This window comes from Poecilia formosa, unplaced genomic scaffold (assembly GCF_000485575.1).
Source record: "Poecilia formosa unplaced genomic scaffold, Poecilia_formosa-5.1.2 Scaffold300, whole genome shotgun sequence".
NCBI lineage: Eukaryota > Metazoa > Chordata > Actinopteri > Cyprinodontiformes > Poeciliidae > Poecilia > Poecilia formosa.
In genome coordinates this window covers 242,944-269,123 of record NW_006800239.1, presented here as the reverse complement: position 1 = coordinate 269,123, position 26,180 = coordinate 242,944, and the positions used below count along the sequence as shown (strand labels likewise).

At 42.6% G+C, this 26,180-nt stretch overlaps 1 protein-coding gene across 25 annotated transcripts in view; it reads left to right on the top strand.

Moving 5' to 3' along the window:
• Positions 1-26,180, top strand: part of LOC103152099 (titin) — a 155,193-nt gene that overhangs the window by 61,674 nt on the left and 67,339 nt on the right. For 21 of the 25 annotated variants that reach the window (XM_016660865.1, XM_016660863.1, XM_016660857.1 and 18 more), the window contains 61 exons: positions 66-116; positions 985-1,383; positions 1,464-1,742; positions 2,602-2,871; positions 2,958-3,097; positions 3,181-3,307; positions 3,457-3,723; positions 3,839-4,105; positions 4,343-4,606; positions 5,302-5,441; positions 5,531-5,657; positions 5,764-6,030; positions 6,328-6,594; positions 6,683-6,949; positions 7,572-7,711; positions 7,792-7,918; positions 8,198-8,340; positions 9,646-9,769; positions 9,850-10,116; positions 10,262-10,359; positions 10,466-10,634; positions 10,813-11,082; positions 11,179-11,445; positions 11,525-11,803; positions 11,886-12,294; positions 12,437-12,561; positions 12,647-12,913; positions 13,226-13,495; positions 13,577-13,876; positions 13,965-14,267; positions 14,523-14,710; positions 14,823-14,937; positions 15,085-15,372; positions 15,463-15,614; positions 15,706-15,853; positions 15,978-16,155; positions 16,239-16,360; positions 16,531-16,818; positions 17,077-17,373; positions 17,468-17,654; positions 17,743-17,858; positions 18,190-18,489; positions 18,578-18,877; positions 19,069-19,174; positions 19,293-19,489; positions 19,745-20,053; positions 20,138-20,416; positions 20,605-20,904; positions 21,135-21,437; positions 21,520-21,716; positions 21,803-21,986; positions 22,111-22,413; positions 22,513-22,812; positions 22,983-23,101; positions 23,184-23,361; positions 23,557-23,841; positions 23,940-24,233; positions 24,311-24,610; positions 24,690-24,871; positions 25,584-25,713; positions 25,817-26,007. In XM_016660865.1, the coding sequence (XP_016516351.1) occupies positions 66-116; positions 985-1,383; positions 1,464-1,742; positions 2,602-2,871; positions 2,958-3,097; positions 3,181-3,307; positions 3,457-3,723; positions 3,839-4,105; positions 4,343-4,606; positions 5,302-5,441; positions 5,531-5,657; positions 5,764-6,030; positions 6,328-6,594; positions 6,683-6,949; positions 7,572-7,711; positions 7,792-7,918; positions 8,198-8,340; positions 9,646-9,769; positions 9,850-10,116; positions 10,262-10,359; positions 10,466-10,634; positions 10,813-11,082; positions 11,179-11,445; positions 11,525-11,803; positions 11,886-12,294; positions 12,437-12,561; positions 12,647-12,913; positions 13,226-13,495; positions 13,577-13,876; positions 13,965-14,267; positions 14,523-14,710; positions 14,823-14,937; positions 15,085-15,372; positions 15,463-15,614; positions 15,706-15,853; positions 15,978-16,155; positions 16,239-16,360; positions 16,531-16,818; positions 17,077-17,373; positions 17,468-17,654; positions 17,743-17,858; positions 18,190-18,489; positions 18,578-18,877; positions 19,069-19,174; positions 19,293-19,489; positions 19,745-20,053; positions 20,138-20,416; positions 20,605-20,904; positions 21,135-21,437; positions 21,520-21,716; positions 21,803-21,986; positions 22,111-22,413; positions 22,513-22,812; positions 22,983-23,101; positions 23,184-23,361; positions 23,557-23,841; positions 23,940-24,233; positions 24,311-24,610; positions 24,690-24,871; positions 25,584-25,713; positions 25,817-26,007 (13,526 nt within the window). The remainder of the gene's footprint in view (positions 1-65; positions 117-984; positions 1,384-1,463; positions 1,743-2,601; positions 2,872-2,957; positions 3,098-3,180; positions 3,308-3,456; positions 3,724-3,838; positions 4,106-4,342; positions 4,607-5,301; positions 5,442-5,530; positions 5,658-5,763; positions 6,031-6,327; positions 6,595-6,682; positions 6,950-7,571; positions 7,712-7,791; positions 7,919-8,197; positions 8,341-9,645; positions 9,770-9,849; positions 10,117-10,261; positions 10,360-10,465; positions 10,635-10,812; positions 11,083-11,178; positions 11,446-11,524; positions 11,804-11,885; positions 12,295-12,436; positions 12,562-12,646; positions 12,914-13,225; positions 13,496-13,576; positions 13,877-13,964; positions 14,268-14,522; positions 14,711-14,822; positions 14,938-15,084; positions 15,373-15,462; positions 15,615-15,705; positions 15,854-15,977; positions 16,156-16,238; positions 16,361-16,530; positions 16,819-17,076; positions 17,374-17,467; positions 17,655-17,742; positions 17,859-18,189; positions 18,490-18,577; positions 18,878-19,068; positions 19,175-19,292; positions 19,490-19,744; positions 20,054-20,137; positions 20,417-20,604; positions 20,905-21,134; positions 21,438-21,519; positions 21,717-21,802; positions 21,987-22,110; positions 22,414-22,512; positions 22,813-22,982; positions 23,102-23,183; positions 23,362-23,556; positions 23,842-23,939; positions 24,234-24,310; positions 24,611-24,689; positions 24,872-25,583; positions 25,714-25,816; positions 26,008-26,180) is intronic. The other 4 variants (XM_016660880.1, XM_016660879.1, XM_016660877.1 and 1 more) reach the window with 2 other exon arrangements.

The following is a 26,180-nucleotide window of genomic DNA, read 5'->3' as shown; positions in this document are numbered from 1 at the left end:
ACTGTACTCTCCAATAGGAGATCAAAGAAATGGTCTTAAAACTTGTCTTATTGTTTCTTGTTCAGATGGGAAACCAAGTGACGAGCCTCCGAAAGGCAGAGGCAGAGGATTTGGGGGTGAGGATTTTACTGATAAAAACCCCACTGGTGCAAAAAACAGCATGAGCTGATGTCTGGAGCAAATTGTCTTTGTTCCCTCTGCTATCGTTAACCAGTTTGGTGTTTTGTCTCAGTCATTGTGTCTAATCATTATCGCTTTCTGATGATAAGAAAAATGGCTGGAAATTAAACTAGCTTTTCTTCATATGCAAATCAGTCAGACAGGGAAAAATCTGCAGCACATACTTGTTAGGGTATTGACAGATGATGATTGATGATGAGCGACTGCTGGTGTTGACAGGTAAAATAATTTAAAATGAAAAAAACTGCAATGAATCCAAAGTACTCTGTAGCTAAAGGTAAGTAAATGAGTGCATATTCAGGTGGACATTTTAAGATTTCCTTCATCTAGTGGCTTCACCTTTCATTTAAGGAAGACAATGCATGGAAATCAGCTGTTAGGTGAACTTCCTTTAATATTTTTGCTATCTTTGTGCTTTGGTTGACCTGGTTCTGTCATTCATTCTGTGTTTGGACTCTTCTCTAAATTCTGGTTGTCATAACTGATCCTGCTTCATCTTAAGTCTTAACAAGAACTTTTCTGTGTTCTTCTAACAGTAGGACTTTAAACCTACAACTTATTTTATGTCTGAAAAATGACTTTGTGTCAAATGTTTTGTCTTGTTCTCTTTCGTATACTGAAACTAATTAATTCTGCTTCATCTTAAGTCTTAACAAAACTTTTTGTGCTCTTCTAACAGCAGAACTTAAAACCTACAACACATTTTATGTCTGAAACATGACTTTGTGTGAAATGTTTTGCTTCGTTCTTCATCCACTCCAACACCTGAAACTAACTGAGTAGGTTTTATTTCTGATTCTGCAGCAAGACAAACTCCCTCTCCTGGTGATGGTGGAAGGGGTCGGGGCATGAAACCCGGTGGAAAAGGTCCAACACCACCAGAGGAACCGTTTGCAGGCTTCAAGCTCAAACCTGTGGCTTTGAAGTTTGTGAAGAAGATTCAAGATATTGTGCTGCAGGAGGCCGAGTCCATCGGCTCCTCGGCCGTGTTTGAGTGTGAGGTCACACCCTCTACGGCCGTCACCTCCTGGATGAAGGATGACAGTAACCTGCGTGAGAGTCCCAAGCATAAGTTCACCTCTGATGGCAAAGATCGGAAGCTGCACATCATTGATGTCCAGCTGTCCGACACTGGAGAATACACCTGTGTGGCCAAGAATGCTGGAAAGGAGATTACCTGCACTGCTAAGCTCATAGTTGAAGGTAAGCTAAAACCTGTTCAAACTCGGGTAGCTTGAAGAACTTGCCCTCATTGCATTGGAAACACTTTCCTCTCTCCACAGAGCTCCCTGTAAAATGGCTGAAGGAGTTGGAACCTGAGACCTCATGCATGAAAGGTCAACCAATGTACCTGATCTGTGAACTGAACAAAGAAAGAGACGTGGTGTGGAAGCGGAACGGAGAGCTTCTGAAGAAAAAGGCTGGAAAAGTGGCCATTAATGTGATCGGTATGCAGCACGCTGTGACCATCCAGAACGTCACTGATGAGGATGCAGGCCTCTACACCTGTGAAGTAGATGGTCAGGCAGACGTCAAAACCTCAACCACCGTCAAAGTGATTGGTGAGCAATCAGCAGCATGAAGGAATCTTCAGACACGAACACATCAACTGCAGACAATGTTGTTACCGAACTAATCAGACGATTTGTGTTTGCAGGTAATCTTCCATACACTAACATGACAGTTGTAGGAGAAATATATCATTTACTGTAGAAGGCTGGTGGTTAAAGTATTGGACAAAAAAAACCTACATACAAACAAGCATGCAAAATCCAAGAGATTTCTGTCTTTATAATAAGATTGTAAAGAGACTGAAACCAGAAAAAGTAAAAAATCTAATCAACCAATCACAAACCTCCAGTTCTTGGTACTCAAAGTTTTACTAGAAAGGTTGCTGCATACATTACCAGATCGTTGTTTCTCTCCATACAAATTGAATGTAGGTGAAATGCAAGAACCGTTTGGTATAAAAAGAAGGAAAAGCAGCTTGTCTGTGAATGAAAGAGAAATCTTGATCTAAACTAATCCCAGAAGCACTAAAATATAAAACATTGTATTTTAACCATTCTTTGTAGTTTTAGAGAAAAACATTTCCTCTGTGTTTCCTGAATTCAGTATTTGAAATTACAGGTCAAACAGGTTACTAAACTTTCCAAGCAGAACTTTAATTTCTGTGAATAATTAGTGTTTTTTCAGGTTTCACACAACAAACCTGGACGTCGTCAGCATACCAAGGAATGGCAGTAATTATTCCAGATGATTTTAAAAACTGGACACACAACACAAAAACAACTTATCCAACATGGTTATCTGAAACCCAATATGTTCAAGTCTCTGTAATACATGTTTAAAATGTCTTTTTAAATGTGGGCGTTTTTAGGTATGACCTATCTTCCTATAAGGTGACCCTTCCCTTTGCAGAAACCATCAAAGACTGGCTGGTGAAGCCTCTGAGGGACCAGCATGTGAAACCAAAGTCCAAGGCCACATTCAAATGCGAGCTGTTCAAAGACACTCCCAACTGGAAATGGTACAAAGGCGAGAACGAACTCGCTCCTTCTGACAAAGTTGAGATCGACAAAGATGGAAAGGACATGAAGCTCACCATCAACAACTGCCAACCTGACGACGTGTCAGATTACACCATCGAGGTTGAAAATCGAAGATACACAGCCAAGCTCACCCTGGGAGGTTTGTTCATGGAATCAACATTCGAACAGTTTGAAAGTTGTGAATGAACGGTTTTGTTGAACATTTAAATACTTCTACATCTTCAGAGCGTGAAGCTGAGGTCCTGAAGCCTCTTGCCAGTGTTGAGGTGGTTGAGAAGGAGGAAGCTCACTTCGATACTGAAATATCTGAGCATGATGTTCCTGGTGAATGGAAACTCAGAGGCCAGGTGTTGACCAGGTCTCCGGTACGTTATTTGAAAAAGGTTATGTTGTTGCTTTCAATAAAAAGCTCTCCAGGATTTTTGATGTACCTACTTTATTTTCTCAGACATGTGACATTAAAGCAGAGGCCGGAAAGCGCTTCCTTACACTGAAGAACGTGCAGCTGGATCAGGCTGGAGAAGTGTCGTACCAGGCTCTGAACGCTGTCACCAGTGCCATGCTCACCGTTAAAGGTACAAACCCGTCTCAGACACACTGACTCGGTTTGTCTATGTTTGTTTCAAGTCCCTGCATCTATTTGTCTTGTGGAATGGAGGCACTGCTGGAAAACCGTCTGTGTTTTGCTTTTGTCAATAATGGCTAAATTATTCGCATCTCCCAGAGATCGAAATGGGCTTTGTTGAAACGCTGAAGGATGTGTCTGTGCCCGAAAAGAAACAGGCTAAGTTTGAATGCACCATCACTAAGGATATACCAAAGGTCATGTGGTTTAAGGGGGTGGAAATCATCACCCCCAGCCCCAAATATGAAATAATTGATGATGGGAAGAAACACATGCTGATTGTAAACAGCTGTGAGTTTGATGATGAGTCTCAGTATTCGATAGAAGTATTGGACCAAAGGTCAACGGCTCAGCTGACTGTGGAAGGTAAGAACGGCCATGCTTCGTGTCTCCTCTGTGTGCTCATTCCATGTTTGTGGCTTCAAAGTGTTGGATGGCATCAAACGCTCCTGTCTGTGTGCACTGACCTGCTGTATTCCAGGCATGAGGCTCAAATTTATGCAGCAACTTAAGGACCAAACGATCAAAGAAGGTAACTCGGTGCGCTTTGATATCGAGTTGACTCACGAGAACGTGCCGGTGGTTTGGTACCGAAACGAAGTCAAACTCCACGTGAGTCGAACGGTGCTCATGCACGTGGAAGGAAGGAGACACACTCTAGAAATGAGGAGTTTGAGTCTAGATGATACCTGCCAGATAAAGGCAGAAGCCAAGGGAATTTACTCCTCAGCCAAACTGACAGTCATAGGTAACAGCATGCTCTCCTTTACCGGGTTTTCTCTCACTGCCTTTTATGTTACTGTTTATCAGATATGAGATACACAAGTCTGTTTTGAGTGATTGATGTCTAAATATGAAATTTTCTCACAGGAAACAAAATTTATAATAATGACAAAATCCAAAATCTTTAAAATATTATCAAATAAGTGTTCCGTTAACTAACACGATAAAAAGGTGTTAACAAACTGTTCAATATGCTCGTCAGAGGGAGACGCCATCTTCCTGGTGAAGCTGCGGGATTACACCGCCACCGAGAAAGACGAGGTGTCACTAGACTGCGAGCTCAGCAAAGACGTTCCTGTGGTCTGGTATCACAATGAGAAGGAAGTCGTTAACTCCAAGCTGGTGGTCATGAAGTCAGAAGGCACCCGCAGGTCTCTGGTCCTGAAGAAAGTGGCGCAAAACGATCAAGGAAAATACGTATGTGACTGTGGAACAGACAAAACATCAGCCAACATAATGATTGAAGGTAAAGGAGGAGCTGCTTTCTGCTCTGATTCATTAAAGAGAAAGAGCATGATCTGATATTTGAATAAGAATATCTTTACAAACCATTATAGTTAATTTTTTCTGTTGTATTTTAGACACATGATCTAAAATCTGTGAAAACACAGCAAAAAATAATTGGAAATGATTCATATTAACACGTTTAACCCTAAGTACCTGTATCCAGAAAAAACAACAACAAATAATTCTAATTATAGAGAAAACGATAGTTTATCTAATTTCAGGATAAGTTTTTTTATTTTTACAGTTTTCTTCTATTTTCATCAATATTTCTAGTTCTTGTTTAGTTTATAGCAAAGTTTTTGCTGTGTTGTCACTCACTACTTTTTATACTCTTTTTTTTACTGTCGCTGGTTTTTGGCTTATCCAGACGATTTGCAATACTAGCTGGTAATTACACAGGTGTTGCATTTGTAAATGTGTAATATAAGGTAATGGTTACATATTTATTATCACAAGTTAAATTTCTTATAACTACTTTTATTTTTACAAACCATTAATAAATATGGTATGAAAAGACTGACTTCTAAATTAAAGATGCAACAAGCACCTCACTATAAAAAAATAAAAATTTAGAAAAAAAAACTGAACAAACTAAATTAGCAACCTCTCCTTACTGTTTTATTTAGTTTTCTCTGTAACTTTCCTCCCTATCAGCACGTGACGTTAAAGTTGTGCGGCCGATCTACGGTGTGGAGCTGTTTGATGGCGAGACGGCTCGTTTCGAGGTTGAGATCTCTGAGGACGACGTCCACGGCCAGTGGAAGCTGAACGGAGAAGCGCTCAATCCTTCCTCAGTGAGCATCACTGCCGTTTCATCTCCTCAGATGTTTTAAAATCGCCCAGATCCCGTCTTGACCTCAGTTAAACCCTTTTCATTTGACAGGATGTGGACATCATTGAGGAAGGAGGCAAACACACCCTGATCCTGTACAACTGTAAGGTGTCCATGACCGGAGAGGTGTCTTACTCTGCTGCCAATGCCAAATGCTCCGCCAACTTGAAGGTCAAAGGTAAAATAAACTCACATGTTTTTCTGATCCACCTTATTTGTTCCATTTTCCATGACCTAAAAACAAAACCTTTACTCAAACATTGATTCTCTGCGTTTTCCCGCAGAACTTCCTCTGAACTTCCTGACCCCCCTGAGCGACGTTCAGGTGTATGAGAAGGATGAGGCCCGGTTCGAGTTGGAGGTGTCGAGACCTCCAAAGAGCTTCCGCTGGCTCAAAGGCTCCCAGGAGCTGACAGGCGACGACAAGTACGAGATGATTCAGGAGGGCAATATGTACGTTCTGGTGATCCGATCGGCGGCGTTTGACGATGAGGCCAAGTACATGTTTGAGGCAGAGGACAAGAGGACCACCGGCAAACTCGTTATTCAGGGTAATCGTGACATGTTGGACCATTTAACTAAATGAAGCTTAATTAGCCTTAATAATTATTTTGTAGCAATTACTGCCATAAAAAAGTTAGGATAAAGGTATTTGAATATAATTTTTGGGGAATAGATTGTGTGGTTTTGACTACATATCACTGAAGTCAAAGTGACACAAACACAAATATTATTTTTAAGATAAAAATCATGACCCGCTAAATAAATCTATTTAGCGTTCAACTTTTGGCGTTTTAGAAATAAAATTATGAACATCCCACTAATAAACAGTTGCTATTTTTTTTCAGGTATTCGCCTGGAGTTTGTCAAGCCCATTAAGGACGTAACAGTGAAAGAGAGAGAAACTGCAGAGTTCAGCGTTGAACTGTCTCATGAAAACATCTCGGTGGTTTGGTACAAAAACGACGTCCGGCTGCTTCCCAGTAAGGTGGTCCATATGTCGGATCACGGAAAAGTCCACACTCTGGCCTTCAAGGAGGTGACGATTGACGACACCTCTATGATCAAGGTGGAGGGCATGGACAAGAGCATGACAGCCATGCTCACTGTCGTCGGTCAGTGTCACAAAAATACATTTTCCCATCTTTGATTCAATGGAAATGACTAATTTAAATAAGTGTTTCACTTTTTGTGTGTGTGCAGAGGGTGACTTGTACTTCACCACCAAGCTGCAGAACTACACTGCTGTGGAGAAGGATGAGGTGAAGCTGGTCTGTGAACTTAGCAAGGCTGTTGCTGATGTGAAATGGTTTAAGGACGGGAAGGAGATCACTCCGTCCAAGAACATCGCCATCACCACGGACGGAAAGAAGAGAATCCTGATGGTCCGGAAGGCAGAGAAGGCCAACATTGGAGAGTATACCTGCGACTGTGGCTCAGACAAAACCACAGCAAACCTCAACATTGAAGGTAGCACTCAAAGTCTATAAATTATCAACTTTAAATGAATTTCTAATAAAAGTGTGTCTGAAAACTAGATATTTTGCTAAGAAAAATACAAATGGAGTAAGTGTAGGCTTATTGATAATATTTCAAAAAATCCCTGCATCTTTCAAAGATGATCCTAAATGTTTAATCAGTCATTTTTAGGTTGCCACCTCATAGTAGTTGAGTTAAATTAGCCTATTGGAGAACTTTCTGCTTAAGTTGCTGAAAGGAGAAAATGTCCTTACTGTGATTCTAAGAGACAGAAATGGTTGGATGAGAGTCTCTCCATGGGTGCAGCTCTTTGGGATGTTCACATCTGCAGGGGTCAGCAAAATTAGTTTTATTTTTTAAAACCAGGGGTCTTAAAAATAAAACAGAAGAAGCATTGAAAGTCAAGTAGAAGCCAGGCGTTTGAGTAAAAAACTTGAGAGGTAAAGACTTCTGGGATTTAATCATAGTTATAAATACAACACATTTAAAAAAAAAACTTGGGACAAAATTACGGAGGCATATAGATTTAAAAATTAATAAAAAGTGTTTACTGTGTAAAAGTTTAAAAATATGCTATTGCCTTCTCTCTAACGGTTTGCTGCTCTCTCTACAGAGCGCGATATCAAGGTTGTCCGTCCCCTGTACAGCGTGGAGGTCACTGAGACAGAGACAGCCAGGTTTGAGACTGAGATTTCCGAGGAGGACGTCCACGGAAACTGGAAACTGAAGGGAGAGGCTCTGCACCAGACTGCGGTAAGGCTTCCAGGAACTGAACGACCTTCCCTGGGATTTTGCAGATAAAGTCTCTGACTCTGTTTGTTCTTTTCCTTCAGGACGTGGAGATTAAAGAGGAAGGAACCAAACACATGCTGATCCTCTATAATGTCCATATGGACATGGCCGGAGCTGTTGACTTCTCTGCAGCCAACGCCAAATCCAACGCTCAGCTCAGGGTCAAAGGTCAGACATTGTTTTTCCATGTTTTGCAGCTGCTTGATAACAGCAGCTCCTTCATTAATTTTAGTGATCAAGATCCTTTACCGTTATTCACTTCCTGCAAGTTTAAATAAAATATATGAGGAGATTCATGTCGTCTGTGACATGCCTCATGGTTTCAGTCCTCAGCCAATCAGAGCTTGGGGTTATTTTCAGCCTCAGAGTTTATCTCTCTGAAACTAACTGTCCTGCTCTCTAACTGGCTTCTACTTTGTCCTGTTGTCCTGCTTCTCTCCTCTTCAGCTCGCTCCATCACGCTGATGCGTCCACTGAAGGATGTGACAGTGACAGCTGGAGAGACGGCTACCTTCGAGTGTGAGCTGTCATATGAAGGCATTGAAGTGGAGTGGTTCGTTGGAGGACAGAAGATGGAAGCCAGCGACCGGGTCAGTTACAGCCTCTTATTACTCATTATGGATAGAACTAGAGTAAACTAGAGTAGTTTATTTCATTCATTTTATTACATACAGGTCAAAATAAATATGTCACATGTTGACATGAGCAAAGGTATTAAATTAAAAGGAGTAAAAGGAGGAAAAACATCTACCCCTTCTCTCAAAACATCCATTTATTAAAACAATTTACTGAAACATATGTTCCAGAGATTAGACAAACATTTCTACACAAAGAACTAAAAGGTTAAAAACTCAGCTAAGTGTTACAAGAACATTAGAAAAGATTTTTAAAAAGTTTAGTTTTTAATTTTACAAAACAAAAGTGAAAAGTTTCTAAAGTTTTTTAAAATTAGCATGGTTTCAGTGTATCATCTTATTTAGTTTACTGTAAGATTTTCACAGAATATTTTAGTATCATCTTTTTTTCCTTTTTTCTGAAGAAAAGTACATTTTAAAATGAAAAATCTAAGAAACAATAATAACAGTATCATAGCCATACATACTTTATTTTAAAAATTACCAATTTTGTTTGAGGACTATGGCAAGTAGCTTTCAAAAAGAACAATTTATTGTCTTATAAAAGTTGTTTTTTGTTGATTATAATAAGAAAAATAACTTATTTTATTTGTCTAGCCTGTTTAAACTACATATTCCCTTCAGCTGTATTTAGTTAAATGTCCCACAAAGTTGACCTTTTACAGCTGAGTTAAAAATAAAATAAGATACGAGAGCAGCTACTCTTATCTTCAGCCCTCCAACGGTCCCAACAGCTTTATCTGCACAGGGATTCAGTTTAATCACAGCACACAGACGACATCACTGGAGGAATTCATTAGGTACCTAAAACCAAATTACTTCCTTTATCCAGAGTACAAACAGCAACTGAAAACAAAAACATAAAATAATATATAAATTTAATTAAGAAATGTGAAAGTATATGATGCCTTTTTGTCAGAAGTTCTAAAGTAATGTTGAATATGACAAAAAATATATTTTAAGTGTTTACCAAAGAAATGTAATAAATGAAAGAAATCTTGGTATTGCTTAGCACGTATTGGAAACATTAAGTTCTTTTAACCTCCTTCATTTATTGCTGTGGGATTGAGCTGCATTCATTTTAAATCTGTAAGGGAAGCATAGTCAATCAGATGAAAATTGAAGGAAAATGAATTACAGTGTTCATGTTGAACCTGCATCTTTTATTTACTAAGCACTAAACAGGATTGTGAACTCTACTGATCCTGTGAGCTGCAACAAGGTGAGCTATCAATAAATCAGAGTTTTCTGGGTCTGCAGGTAAAACCTCGGGTGGCAGGTAGAGTTCACACTCTGACTGTCCGAGATGTGAAGCTGTCAGAGGCCGGGGAGGTCAAAGTGACTGCCAAGGACTTCCTGACTCAAGCTCAGCTCTTTGTTGGAGGTAAAACACTCAAACATACAAGAGACAGTGAACACACTAAACATGTTCAGACATCACCTGATCAAATGGTTTGGGTTTAGAGCCACCAGTAGAGTTCACAAAGCCTCTGGAAGACCAGACGGTGGAGGAAGAGGCCACCGCCACCCTGGAGTGTGAAGTGTCAAGAGAGAATGCCGAGGTGCGCTGGTTCAGGGAGGGTCAGGAGATCAGAAAGACCAAGAAGTATGACACCATCGCTGATGGTCGCAAGAGAGCACTTATCATCCATGACTGCTCTCCAGATGATGCCAAAATGTACACATGTGATGCTAAAGAGTTCAAAACTTCCTGCTTCCTGGAGGTTACACGTAAGGAGGAGCTTTAATTTCAGTCTTTTCAGTCACAAATTGTTCTTGGCTTCAGAATAAGGAATAAAGATGGTTGGATGAGATTTGTTAGCAAAGGAAGAAGTAAAATGTTGGAATAAATGAAAGTTTGTCTTTGTATCCATAGCTCCTTATGTGGAGTTTACAAAACCACTACAGGATGTGGAAGTCAGAGAGAAAGAATCAGCCAGGTTTGAATGTGAAGTGTCCCGCGAGTCTGCCAAGGTAAGATGCTCAATCTATTCAAGGCCTGTTAAAAAGAGTTTATTCTTTTAAAAAATGCATTTTTGTCACATTTGAAGTGATGTTCACATCCTTGTTTTGGTTTAAGGTTCGCTGGTTTAAGGACGGCAGCGAGATCAGGAAGGGAAAGAAGTATGAAATCATTGCTAAAGGAGTGCAGAGGATCCTGATCATCCACAAGTCAGTGTTTGACGATGAGGCAGAGTACGAATGTGATGCCAGAACCTTCAAGACGTCTGGCATGCTCACTGTCATCGGTAAGGACCACTGGGGCATTTAAAACTGGTCTGGCTTCATATTATGTAAACTTTGTTGTCTTAATTTGACATAAACTGAAAGCTCCAGATTTATTAGTTTACTGTGTGTGTTAAAACAGAGCCAGAGTGGCAAAGTAAAAACATGAATTCATAACTCTGTTGCTCTGTGTTTGCTCAGAGGAAGCAGCCACATTCACCAAGAACCTGTCCAATGTGGAGGGAACAGAGACAGACAGCGTTAAGATGATCTGTGAAGTTTCCAAGGCCAATGCTGAGGTTACCTGGTTCAGAGGAGATGAAGAACTGCCAGAGGGCGGACGCTACGATCAGATCATGGACGGTCGCAGGAGGATCCTGATCATCCAGGACCTGAGGATGGAAGATGCTGGAGAGTACAACTGCAGACTGAGCCCGACTGTCAGAACATCTGCCACCCTGAAACTCAATGGTAAAAAAGGAGATGAGATCATTTAACATTTAGTGGCTTTAAGCTCTTTACCCTTATCCTGTTCTTTCTGTCTTAATTTCTTCTTCTGCTCTGAAGAACTGGCAGCGGAGTTCATCTCTCGCCCTCAGAACCAGGACGTGGTAGAGGGTGAGCAGGCTGAGTTCTCCTGCACCGTGTCCAAAGAGACCTATGAGGTGAAGTGGTTCAGAGGTGAACAAGAGATCCAAGCTGGAGACAAATACACAATCATCAGTGAAGGAAAGAGAAGGGCTCTGATTGTGAAAAAATGTGACCTGAAGGATGAGGGTGGCTATGTTGCTCACATCGGCAGCGTCAAAGCTTCTGCTGATCTCTGTGTCATAGGTAAGATTTTCATTGTCTTCTTAGCATCTGGTTTTCATGACCTTCTAGCTGGTATTAACTGGTTCCTGTCTTACTGCAGAAAAACTGAGGATCGTTACACCAATTAAAGACACAGAGGTGAAGGAGGGAAGTGAGATTGTGTTTAACTGTGAGACCAATACTGAGGGAGGCAAGGCCAAGTGGCTGAAGAATGAGGAGACCATTTTTGAAAGCAGCAAGTACATGATGGTTCAGAGAGACAACGTTTTCTCTCTGAGGATCAAAGATGCCCAGAAGGCCGATGAGGCCACCTACACTATCTCTCTGACTAACAACAGGGGAGAACAAGCCAAGTGCTCTGCCAGCGCTAAAGTTGCAGGTAAAAACATTTTTAATTGTGTCATCTGTGTTGGTCTTCTTCATGAAAAGTTGATTCTGTAATCATCCGTTAACGTTCACAGAGGAAAAACTCAAATTCCTGGAGCCCATTGAAGACATTGAGACTCAGGAGAAGAAGACCATCAGCTTTGTTTGCAAAGTGAACCGGTCTGAGGTGACCGTAAGATGGATGAAGGCCGGCCAGGAGGTGACCCTCAGCAAGCGCATCGTCTACAGAGCCGATGGACTCAAACACACCCTGACTATCAAAGACTGTGCCATGGAAGATGAGGGCGAGTACACTGCCATGGTTGGAGATGACAAGTGTGCTGCTGAGCTGATCATCAGCGAGGCGCCAACTGACTTCACAGGACAGCTCAGAGATCAGACTATTACTGAGTTTGAGGATGCAGAGTTCACTTGCAAGCTGAGCAAGGAGAAGGCTGCTGTCAAGTGGTACAAGAATGGACGAGAGATCCGAGAAGGACCGAGGTATCTTTCCTACTTTGCAAGCCATGATATGTAAACAGAGCAGCAGTCAAACTCAGCAGATCCTAAGCTCTGCCTGAGCTGCAACAGTACAAGCCAAGTTTTTAATTATTTTTATGAAAACCTTTCCATGTTATTTTTGCAGATATCATATGGAAAAAGAAGGCAAAACATGCAGATTGATCATCAAGGTGTGCAGACCAGATGATGAGTGTGAATATGCCTGTGGTGTGGATGAGAGAAGGACCAGAGCCAGGCTCTTTGTAGAAGGTCAGCTTCCTGATTCTGTCTCTAGTCACAGAAACTCAGAGAAACTGTTTAATACTCACTGTGGATCTGTCTTTATTTCCTGAAGAGACCCCAGTGGAGATCATCAGACCACCACAGGACATGTTTGAACCTCCAGGCTCAGATGTCGTGTTCGAGGTGGAGCTCAACAAGGACAGAGTGGAGGTTAAGTGGATGAGAAACAACATGATCATCGTGCAGGGAGACAAGTACCAGATGATCAGTGAGGGGAAGATCCACAGGTTACAAGTCTGTGAGATCAGACCCAGAGACCAAGGAGAGTACCGCATTGTGGCCAAAGACAAGGATGCCCGGGCCAAACTGGAGCTGGCAGGTAAGTCCAGCCTGACAAAACCTTAAGACATTGCTGGAAAAACATGGCATTAATCCATTTTATCAATTACTTTTTATAATTTACTTTATAAATTATATCAACATAAAACAATGTATTCTTTAAGACAGAGGTATTAATATCACTTCCCAAATGTCTTACATGTTTGGATTTTTTTCTGGTTCAACGTTCCTGAATCCAACAACGTCAAAATATTTTAAACTGGAATTACTCAAAGCTTTGCACTCCTCAAAAGTGAGTTGAAAGATAAAATGGAAAATAAAATCTGTTCTAACTATTTTAATACCTCTGCAGCTGTTCCAAAGATCAAGACCACTGACCAGAATCTGGTGACGGACGCTGGAAAACCCTTCGTCATGACGGTTCCTTATGATGCCTACCCTCGTGCTGATGCAGAGTGGTTCTTTGATGGCAAAAGCTTACCTGTTCAAAACATTGATACGTCGCTTGACAAAACCGAGTACCGTCTTAAGAGCCCTACCAAGGAGGACCAGGGTCGGTACAGAGTGGTAATCAAAAACAAACATGGTGAGGGTGAAGCTTTCATCAACCTGGATGTGGTTGGTAAGTCTGTGGGTCAGAGGAGGCAAGATAATCTGCAGACTGGGGCTATAGGATTTCTAAGTGTTTTTTTGTGATTTTCAGATGTCCCTGGACCTATTAAGAACCTAAGAGTGGTCGACACTGCTGATGGTGAGGTCAGCTTAGCCTGGGAGGAGCCCGAGAGTGATGGTGGCAGCAAGATCATCGCTTATGTGGTAGAACGACGCGATGTAAAGCGGAAGACCTGGACTCTTGCTACAGACCGGGCTGATACTCCAGAGTACTGTGTCAGTGGTCTCCAGAAGGACTCCCTGTACCTGTTCAGAGTCTGTGCTCGTAACAGAGTTGGCCCCGGTCCCATTGTTGCAACTGACGATGCCGTTCAGGCCAAGAACAAGTTTGGTAAGCAAACACTAACAGTTCCTCAACTGCTTTTACAATCTCCACACTTTGTAAGAAACTTTTTCTTCTATTTGTTGCCAATCTCCAGATGTTCCAGATGCTCCAGAAAATGTTGGCATTGGTGTGGTGAACAAGTTTGGAGCCACTGTCACCTGGGAGCCTCCTAAGTTTGATGGGGGCTCAGAGATCACTGCATACGTGATTGAGCTCCGTGACAGAACCTCTGTGAAATGGGAGGCGGCCCTGGTGTGTGGAGCCAGTGATCGATCTGCTACTCTGAATGATGTAGTGGAGCACAAGGAGTACATCTTCAGAGTCCGAGCTGAAAACAAGGCCGGAATTGGACGGCCTAGTGCTGCAACCAACCCAGTCAAGATCATGGATCCCATTGGTGGGTGGAAGTCAGCTGCTCAAATGTTTGGTTCATTTCTGTTCTGTCATGTATGGGAATGAAAAAAATTATTTTTGTCATAACAAAGTTTGGTACAAACAAAATCATTCAACACATTGCCTGAAAATACGATGTTAGCTTAAGAAAATCAATGAACTACATTATTTTCTTCAAATAAGACATCAGTTGTGAAGAATTTAGCATCCTGTCAGGGTAGGGTTAGGGTTATACTAAGAAATATTCTATGTCCTGCAGAGAGGCCAAGTCCACCTCTGAACCTGAACTACAGTGACCAAATCAACACCGCTGTCACTCTGACCTGGGAAACCCCGTTAAGCAACGGTGGCAGCATGATCACCGGGTACATTATCGAGAAATGCGATGAGGGCTCAGACAAGTGGTTACGCTGCAACGCCAGACTGTGTCCTGACCTCTCCTACCGGGTACAGAGCTTCCCAAAAACTCACTCAAGCTTTACCAAATAATCCTGTTTATCTCCCCAGTGATCTCATATTTAGCTGTGAAAATTCATAGACTCTGTGTGGTTTAACACAGGTTTCTGGACTGAAGCCTGGTCAGAAGTACCTGTACAGAGTGTGTGCTGAGAATGCTGCTGGTGTCTCAGATCCAACAGAGCAGCTGGGACCACTGCTTGCCGATGACCCACATGGTGAGACTCAGTTGGCTAGTTTTTCTCTAAAAATTTAAATGTCACATTCTCCACTGAACCACAAACTGCTATAGTAATTATTGCTATTGATATTTTGAGTCAAAACTCTTCCAAGTGTCAATGAAGAAAACATTTTTTCTTCCACAGTTGGTCCAACCTTTGATCTAAGCGGCTTTAGGAATGGCCTGGAAGTTATTGCCCCTCAGCCTCTCATCATCAGGGTCCCCATTACCGGATACCCCACTCCCACAGCAAAGTGGAACTTTGGAGAAAAGGAGCTGACCACAGCAGAGGAGCGTGTCTCCATGGTAACAAAGCCAACGTTTACAGAGCTGACAATCTCTCCAAGTGTCCGTCCTGATAAAGGCACATACACCCTGCACCTGGAGAATGATGTCACATCCGTCTCTGGAGAGATTGAGGTCAATGTCATCGGTAAGTTCAGCCCTTATGTGTTCATATACTGTGTTTTTGAAGGAGTACTGAAATGTTTTTCTCAAACCCTGTTTCTTTTTACTTTCCCAGCATGTCCAAGTGCACCCAAAGACTTTAAGGTAGCTGAAGTAACTCGGCACCATGTCCACCTGATGTGGGAGCCGCCAGAACACGATGGAGGAAGTCCAGTTACCCACTATCAGATAGAAAAGAGAGAGGTTTCCCGCAAGACCTGGGCCAAGGTACATCTGAGAAGAGTATCTGATATTATTATGAGAGGTAAAATCGATGGATTAATTGATGGATTAATGCACAATATAACATTTTCTCCAGGTTGCTACTGGTGTCATGGATCTGGAGCACACAGTAACAGATGTGATTGAGGGAAAAGAATATCTGTTTAGCGTTATTGCCTGCAACAAGTGTGGACCTGGAGAACCAGCCTACATAGATGAGCCCGTAAACGTCTCCTCACCTGCTAGTAAGTATGATCTCTGCGCAAAGGAAAAACTTTCAACATTAGGTCTAATTCTTTAGGTCTAATTCTTGCAAATGCATGTCACACACATATTCTTACATTTGATCAAAATCTGTTTTTTTTCTAGCTATTCCTGATCCTCCTGAGAATCTTAAATGGCGTGACAAGAGTGGCAAGAGCATCTTCCTTTCCTGGGAACCTCCAAAATATGACGGTGGTGCTCCGGTTAAAGGTTACGTGGTTGATAAGTGTCAACGTGGGACAGACAAGTGGGAACCCTGTGGTGACCCCATTCCTGAACTCAAGTAAAATTAAACTTCTTAATTGCAAGTGTCATCAATCTGATCTGGGTAACGGGATACAATTTAAGATGTTTTTGTGACCACAGGTTCCAGGTGACAGGGCTGATCGAGGGCCAGTGGTACGCCTACAGAATCAGAGCAGTGAACAAGTTGGGGGCCAGCAGACCCTGCAGGGCCACCGATGAGATTCAGGCTGTAGATGCTCGAGGTGCGGCGGTTTGTTCATCATGCTGATTCTGCTAAATGGGATTATTAAACACAAACAGGAGACAGAAAATCATCCCACAGTTTTAAACATTTTTATAGTTTTTCAAAGCTCAGATTATATTATAAAAAAAAACAACTGACTTGACTATATTCTTTAAAAAACTTATACAGAACCTCCAGAGATCCAGCTGGATGTGAAGCTGCTGGCAGGCCTGACTGCCAGAGCAGGCACCAAGATTGAGCTTCCTGCAGATGTCAAAGGACAGCCTGATCCTCGTGTAAAATGGACCAAGGCTGACTTGGTCCTACGGGCTGATGACCGTATAACCATTGAGACCCAGCCGGGACACTCCAAAGTTTCCATAGGCAACACCACCAGAGAAGACACGGCCACTTACATCATAGAGGCGGTCAACATCTGTGGACGCGCCACTGCCACCATTGATGTCAACATCCTAGGTACAATCTTCAAAACTTAACCAACTGAGTTCTTTCTGTGAGGGTTACTCCTCTAAGGAAAAACTGAGAAATGATTTCTCATTTCTGGTCAAATAGTTAATGACAGCCTTTCCTCTAGGCATCTGTTGCTACAATCCATTAGCATGCCACCACTCATTGGGGTCAATGACTGAATGTAGTCCGAATCTCTTTGGGGTCTTCTGGGCTTGATAAGCGTTATACAAGTACATGCCATTTACCATTTGTTTTTCAACTCAGATAAACCGGGCCCTCCAGCTGCCTTTGATATCTCAGAGATCACCAACGAGTCCTGCGTTTTAGCCTGGAACCCTCCCAGAGACGATGGTGGCTCACCCATCACCAACTACATTGTTGAAGCTCGTCAGACAGACAAAGAGGAGTGGGTCAAATTGTCAGCCACTGTGAAGGACACCACCTTCAAGGCCTGCAAGCTTATTGCTATGAAGGAGTACATCTTCAGGGTCAGTGCAGAGAACCAGTATGGCATTGGCATTCCTACAGAGCACACACCAATCATTGCTAAGTACTCTTTTGGTAAGTTGTCTCATAGCTCAACCCATCACTCAACAAACTGAAGATGTGACTCCTGAATTTTTGTATAAATCATTTTTCTGTCCAACTATTTCAGATCCACCTGGTCCTCCAACCAGAGTCACTCCTTCTGACATTGCCAAGGATGCGGTGACACTGACCTGGTTTGAGCCAGATGAGGACGGTGGCAGCCCCATCACAGGATACTGGATTGAGAAGTTTGATCAAGAAAGCGACAAGTGGATACGATGCAACAAACTGCCCATCAAGGACACAACTTTCAGGTATTTAGCTCAGTGATGAGATTTCCAAAGTACTGAGAAGTATTAATCAGAAGAATTTTTTTAATACTACTAATCTCTTTGGTTCCAGGGTAAAAGGACTTCCCACCAAGAAGAAGTACAGCTTCCGTGTTTTGGCAGAGAATCTGGCTGGACCTGGAAAACCAAGTGCAGAGACAGATCCTGTGCTTATTAAAGATCCCATTGGTATGTCACAAGTCTATCAACATCATTAATCTTTTACTTTTGAGGGTTTAAATTGTATTACGGTTCATTATCTTTGCATTTGTAAAATGGATTTTCTAAGATTCATAATAAATACAAGAAAACCTTCCAAAGTCAGGTTTGGGGTTCAGTTGCTACTAACAGTCAGCAATATAACAGTTAGCAAATGATGCTTGTTAAATGCCTTCCAACTAGAGGTGCTCAGATAACGTAGTAATTCATAACCAATTCATTTCCAATTTCCAGACAAATTGAATTCACCTTAAATAAACAAAGTAATGTGAAAATCATAAAACACTGAACTCTTTGTTAGATCCTCCATGGGCACCCGGAAAACCTGTTGTCAGGGAAGTTGGCAAGACCACTGCCTTGTTAGCGTGGACACGACCGGAGCACGACGGCGGGGCAAAGATTGAAGGTTACATCATCGAGTTCCAGAAGACTGGAAGCGAGGAATGGATCCGTATTGCAGAGGACGTTCCTCAGACAGAGCACCAGCTGCAGGGTCTGATGGAGAAGCAGGAATACTCATTCAGAGTTAAAGCTGTCAATAAGGCGGGCGAGAGTGAACCCAGTGAACCCAGTGACCCCGTGGTCTGCAAGGAGAGACTCTGTAAGTTCTGCTCAGACACTGGCAGCAGAGGATTCTCTATGGAAAGGAATTACATCCTGGACTAACATTCTGTGTTTTCCATTTGCAGACCCTCCATCTGCTCCTCAGTGGCTGGAAGTCGCCAACATCACCAAGATCAGCGCTGATCTGAAATGGCAGGCTCCAAGCAGTGATGGAGGTTCACCCATCACAAACTATGTGGTGGAAAAGAGGGATGTGAGGCGGAAGGCCTGGCAGACTGTTGACACCACCATCAAGGAGCTCAAATACTCAGTGACTCCTCTGAATGAAGGATCCCTCTACGTGTTCAGAGTTGCTGCTGAAAATGCCGTTGGAATGGGAGAGTTCTGCGAGCTGGAGGATGCAGTTCTCGCCAAGGACACATTCAGTAAGATTCATGAATATTAATTACCCTCAGTTACCTGTTCTTCACTTTTTTTCTAATATAACTCATTATGTGTTTTTTATTTGCAAAATATCACACTAATATACTGATGTTCTTTAGAAAATATTAAAACAAAGCCAGTTCAGGAAAAACTTTTTTTTTTAACAATTTAAAACTCCATTGCCTTTTTACAGCAACTCCTGGACCTCCATACGCCCTAACAGTGATGGAAGTCACTAAGAGACATGTGGAGCTCAAGTGGGAACCTCCAAAGAGCAATGGTGGAAGACCCATAACCAAGTAAAATGACTCTCAAATATAGCATTTAGTTAAACAACTTAAGGATAACATTCTATTTAAATAAGGACTGGCAAGTGTATTACTTGAGGCTAAGCAGGATTTTTTGTTTTCTTCACAGGTATGTGATTGAAAAGAAGGAAAAGGTTGGAACTCGATGGCTGAAGTGCTGCAAGACTCCAGATAAACAGACACAGTTCAAGGTGACAGATGTTGATGAAGGATCAGAGGTGCAGTTCCAGGTCAGAGCTGAGAATGAGGCCGGAGTGGGAGACCCGAGTGAGCCCACTGTCATCCTCACCATCGAGGATCCAACAAGTAAGAAACCTTCAGGTTCTAATTACAACAAACCATACAGTCAAGCCCACTATTATGACTGAATCATTTTCAGAATGTTGTTTTTTTCTAAAACTTAAAAATGATAAAGGATTTGTTCAGGGAAAAGGGGAGAGAGATGTCCTTCATGGAATATTTTTAATTTAACACTGAATTAAATTTCCTCCAACTAATTATCTTTGAACCGAAAGGAACACATTTAAATTCTGTTTTAAACATTGCATAATTTCTGCCCAGGTCCTCCATCTCCTCCTCTGGAAGTGGCCATTGTTGATGCCAGCAGGGAACACATCAATGTCACCTGGAAACCACCAGCCAAAGATGGCGGCTGCCCAATAACTGGATACCATGTTGAAGTGGCAGAGGCTCGTCCAGAACTCAAGTGGCTGAGGGTAAATGCCCGGCCCATTAAAGAGCTGAAGTTTAGGATTGATGATGGAATCAAACCAGAGAAAAAGTATGTGATTAGAGTTCGTGCCATCAACTCTATTGGTGTAAGCGATCCCTCTGAAATCTCCGACAAAGTTGCCACCAAAGATCCTGACTGTAAGTATTGACAGACTTTTCATTTTAAAGCTTTACAGAAGACAGAGTGAATACTCAATAATTAACATGTCTTCTGGCCTGCAGGTGCTCCAACCTTGGATCTGGATGGACAGGATGTGATTGTGGTTGAAGGCGAGAAGCTGCACCTGAACATCCCTTACAGAGCAATCCCAACTCCCAAGATGGTTTGGCAGAAAGACACAGTAGAGTGTAAAGCAGACGACCGGCTCTCCATGACCGTTGAGATGAACAGCGCTCACCTGGAGATGCTGAAGTGCCAGCGTGCCGACGCTGGTGCCTACACCATCACTCTGGAGAACAGTCTGGGCACTGCTACTGGCACCATCAATGTCAAAGTTATCGGTATGATACCCCGCCTCACAGCACACACCAGTCCAATCATTATCAACATGTCTGCTGTGATTTCATATTAGCAAAACAATTATTTTTATTGAAACAAACTTGCAAGCTAAACCCAGCTTTAAATACATTTAGAAAGCCAGTCAGGTCCATTGTCTCAGTCATTTTTTCTGGCCTCCTGAACCTCACAGGGCTCCCTGGTCAGTGTAAAGACATCACCTCCAGTGACGTCACTAAGAATTCCTGCAAGATCAGCTGGGAAGCTCCAGAAGACGATGGAGGCACACCTATAGTCAGCTACACTCTGGAGCGCCGAGAAGCATCCAAGAAAACCTACATGCCCATCATGTCAGGGGAAAATGTCCTCACCTACAACACGAAAGACCTTTATATCAACTGTGAGTACTACTTCAGAGTGAAGGCTGTCAACAAGGTCGGAGCAGGAGAATATTTGGAGCTACGCAACCCGGTTCTCACCGAGGAAATCAAACGTAAGTTCTGGTTTTTAATAAATGTCAACAGATTTTTAAAAATTTGGATGACAGTTTGGGATTTTATATTTATACCTGTGTTTATGGTGACCTATTAATAAACTGTGTTCAACTAAGCCTGGTGGAAATAGATCAGATACAAGATCAGCAATTTGCTTCTCCGGTTTACACATCATGGTCCTTATGTCTGACAGTCATCAACCATTGTAAACGTATGTCATTTAACACAGAGAAACCAGACCCTCCCATCCAGGTTGAGGGTCATGACCCCACATCCAAGTCCATCACAGTCACCTGGAAGGCTCCAGACTACGATGGCGGCTGCCCAATACAGGGTTACATAGTGGAGAAGATAGAGAAAGACGGTGACCGCTACGAGAAGGTCACCCCAAATCTGGTTCCCGGGTTCTCCTACGTGGTGACTGGCCTGAAAGAAGACATGGAGTACCAGTTCAGAGTCCGAGCAGAAAATGCTGCTGGGCTCAGTGAGCCTTCCCGCAGCACGCCGCTTATAAAGGCTGCAGACCCTGTTGGTACGTAAAGCTGTCTGGGTCTGTTTTCACTGAATTAAAAGTTTTTCTGTTAGATACTACATCCCTTTATTTTTACTTTCAGATAAACCAACAGTCACACTGCACGCACGTGTGCAGTCCGGCCTCTGCATTAAGAAGGGCGAGGAAATCCGCATCGATGCTTACATCTCTGGCTCTCCGTATCCCAAAGTCACCTGGCTGAGAAATGAGGAGGATGTGACCAAGGAACCTGCCAAAAAGATTGTTCCTGTGTTAAAAAAGAAGAAGACCAAAGCCAATGTTTGTTTCCTTTAAAAAAAAAAAGCTTCAATGATTTTCTTCTATATTTGAAATTGTTTATTTACTCTTCACTTTACTTTCTGCAGGTTCCAGAACCAGAGGAGGAGTTTGTGACTCCTCTGCGTGAACGTCTTGGTCTGGATAAAACCACCAAAGGCCAGTCTGCTCTGATGATCCGTGACTCTGTCAGGGTTGACCACGGCAACTACACGATCAGGGTGGAAAACACGCATGGTGTTGCTTCTGCCACCTGCTTTGTCAATGTCCTGGGTAAGGACATCTGCATAGCTTTTTAGCCTGATCCTTCTTGTTTCTGGTTTCCTCAGCAGAAACTTACAGCTGTTTCTGCTTTGCTCTTGAACTTGAAGACTAATTTCACTTACTTATTCAACAGATAAGCCTGGCCCTCCAATAAACTTCACCTTTGATGAGATCAGGAACACCTCTGTCATCTGTAACTGGGAGCCTCCGGCGGATGATGGAGGCAGCGAGATTCTGAACTACATCCTTGAGAAGAAGGACAACAAGAATGATGAGATTGGCTGGATCACTATCACCTCCACCCTGAAGGGCACCAGTTTCCCTGTCACCAAACTCATTGAAGGGAAGGAATACATCTTCAGAGTAACAGCTGAGAACAAATATGGCTGCGGTTTGCCATGCATCTCTGATCCACTTGTCGCCAAGAACCAATTCAGTGAGTAAAGGCACAAAAATATATCTATCTGATGCACAAATCAGACAGTAATACTTCAGTGGCATCTATTGTATTACTAAACTCATCCTTCCCAATCAGATCCTCCTGATGCTCCCAACACTCCCAGAGTGCATGAGGTGACAGCAAACTCCGCTCACATCTCCTGGCATGAGCCAAAGGACAATGGCAGCCCGATCCTGGGCTACTGGATTGAGAGGAAGGAGGTGAACAGCAAACACTGGACCAGAGTCAACCGGGCCCTCCTCAATTCTCTAGATGTGAAGGTCACCGGACTGATGGAGGGACTCACCTATATCTTCAGAGTATGCGCAGAGAACCTGGCTGGCCCTGGGCCCTTCAGCGAGCCCACTGAGCGCATTGTGGCCATGGATGCCATTCGTAAGTTCCTGTCAAAACAATCAAGTGAAAATGTGGGAAAAGGATTTGGTGATAGTTTGAAAGTTTGTTAGACTTTTTTCAGCTTGAGATACTGACTTTAGCAGATGTCAGACTGCTAATTTTTATATCATGTTTTTTGTTAAACAAGAATCTTGTCTGTGTTACCACAGTTCCTCCTGGGCCCCCCACTCCACGGGTTGTGGACACTGGCAATGATTCTGTCATCTTGGCCTGGAAGCCACCATTGTACAATGGTGGAGGCGAGATCCTGGGATACCACATTGAGAAGGTCCTGAACAATACCTGACTTTCTACATTTGCAGCCTTTAATGCAGTGCTAAGGTCTTACATGCTGAACTCTGGTCGTACAGGTTTTGGTCGGAGAGAAAGAATGGAGTCGCTGCACAGAGTTCAGATGTAAAGAATTAACATTCACAGTGACAGGCCTCACTGAAGGAGCAGACTATTACTTCCGGGTCCTTGCTATTAATGATGCTGGCCCGGGAGCTCCTGGTCTCACTGAACCTGTAACCGTCAAAGAGCCACAAGGTATGATTTGTTCTCATATCACCACTGTAAATTAATGGCTGGAAACAGAATTTTATGTGGGTGTGTCATGAAGAACATTAACTATTTAAACTTTCTTGAAATTATTTCAATTCAAAGAGTTTTACAGTTGAGGTAAAATGTCGGAGCCTTTATAAACATTGCTGTCATTTCTTCTTTACCGAACGTGTCCTACAGAAACTCCTGTCGTGGAATTTGATGACTCTGTGAAGAACGGCGTCATGATCAAGGCTGGTGACTCCCTGAGGCTTCCTGCAGTGGTGACGGGCCGACCTCAGCCAGAGGTCAAATGGGCCAAAGACGAGGCAGAAATTGACAAGGAGAGAATGATTGTGGAGACGGAGGGCAAGAAGAGCACTCTGTTCATCAAGAAGGCTGTGAGGGCAGATCATGGAAAATACCAGATCACCGGCACCAACAGCAGTGGCACCAAGACCGCAGAGACCAGAGTGGACGTCATGGGTCAGTAATTCAAAAGTATTTTATGCAACATGTTAATACTATTGCCATACTGGGAGGACAGTTAGAGCTGAAACTTATCTCCTCCGTTGTTTCTGAAGATGTCCCTGGACCAGTGGTTGACTTGAAGACTGTCCTGGTGACGAAGAAGAACATTGTTCTCACCTGGTCAGACCCTCTGGACAATGGAGGCAGTGACATCATTGGCTATGAAGTGCTGAGGAAAGACACCAAGATGAAGCTGTTCCGTCAGCCCATTGAGGTCGCGTCCTGTAAGTGTGATGTTCAGGGCCTGCTGGGTGGTGAAGAGTACGACTTCAGAGTCATCGCCAGAAACAAGTACGGTGACGGTGCACCAGCAGATCTGGGACCCATCCTGGCTGAGGATCCTAAAGGTGAGATATTAATGCATGGCACCAATCCTAATTGAAACTCAAAGAGTTACATGCTAATACTCCATAAAATCTTCCAGGGACTCCATCTGCTCCTGAGAAACTGCACTACACTGACCGGAGCAAGTCAACTATTACTCTGGCTTGGCTGCCCCCTCGCACTGATGGCGGCAGCCCCATCAGAGGGTACTACGTTGAGAAGATGCGATCAGATAGCACAGAGTACGAGGTGGCCAATCGTAAGATCTTTACAGAGTGCTGTGGAACTATTGAAAACCTCTCTGAGAACCAGGAGTACCAGTTCCGTGTTAAAGCTGTAAATGAAGTTGGAGAAGGCGACCCTTCCAAACCAATAACTGCCAAGATCCAGGATGATGAAGGTATGTACAAGAGCTACGGAAGGTTGACTAAAAACTTTGAGACCAGCTTTGCTGATTTTTTGTTTGTTTTTGGCCACAGTTGCTCCAGTTATTTCAATTCTGAAGTTTTTCAAGAGCAATGCCATCAATGTGAGGAAAGGAGCAGCCATAGACATCCCGGCAGAGGTGATCGGACTGCCTTTGCCAACATTCCAGTGGATGAAGGATGATGTGGTGATTGAGAATCCTGATGAGGAGAAGATGACCATGGAGTCAGAGGAGGTGAGAAGCAACATGTGAAGTTGGGTTTTGATTAGGTGATCTGTAACCAATAAGTGATAAATTCAAGTTTGGATTCATGACAAATTTAACTGAAGGTTTGAGAAAAAAACGCAAAAATATATCTTTGCAGTACTTTGCCCATGTCTTCACCATCATATATCAATAGTAAATCTGAAATTTTAGGAAACACAGAGAATCTGGCTTATATCTTGTGGTTTACCTCATTGATCTGTACTTGGACCTTTTTTGTTAACTAGCTACCTCCTCCCTCGTGGCAATATTTGTGTAAATAGGGCACTGATTGATATTGTTAAGCAGTTGATACATAACTCATAGGTTAGTGGGAGAAACCCACTTACTTTTTCCCACTAACCTCTCTCTTTGATTGACTCCAAAAATTCAAATTTTAGTTCTCACACAGCATTCTTAAGCTTAAAAGTAATAAAATGGAAGTTTTTCTTGTTGGTATCTAATCCACCCTGGAATAAACAACTTTTCTATTATATTTATAACTTCTCGGTTTTACCTTCACCCAACATTTTGAAAGCACAAAGGAAAACACTCAAGATAAATTTAGATATCTAAGTTTATCTTGAGCAATTGCAGGTTTCAGTAAAGAGTGATGCATCAAGATGAATCTAAAGAAGCATTCAGTTGTGAGATGATGAGGTCACCCACATGATCTCTAATCTCTGTTGGTTCTTTTTTCCAGGTGAACAGAACAACAATAAAGACAAAGATAGCTATCCCAGTGACCGTCCGACAGGACAAAGGAAACTACAAGCTGGTCGCTGAAAACTGTCATGGCAAAGCTCAGCATGTGATCAGAGTTGAAATCCTCGGTGAGAACCACAACAGCTTTTCTTTAATCTGTTTCACAATTTCAAGTTTGATGAAACCTCCATTTTGTTTTCCACACTAAGTAATCCAACCGTACATTTTCAGACCGCCCCCTTCCACCAAGGAATGTTGTTGTGTCGGACATCAAAGCAGACTCTTGCTACCTGATGTGGGATGCTCCGGAGGACAACGGAGGCAGTGAGATAACCAACTACATCGTGGAGCGCAGAGACGCCAGCAAGAAGAAATCAGACTTTGATGTTCTGACCATCAATCTGATCGACAGAAGATATGGGGTTTGTTGATGCTGCTAACTTTTAAAGTTTATTATGTTGGAACATAAAGATTAAAATATGTTGTTGGAATTACAATCTCCTGAAATTGAGACTGTAAATTAAGAGATTGTATTGGTCTTAATATAAATATTCAGAAAATAGCCTTAAATTCAACTTTACTTCATTTTCCATAA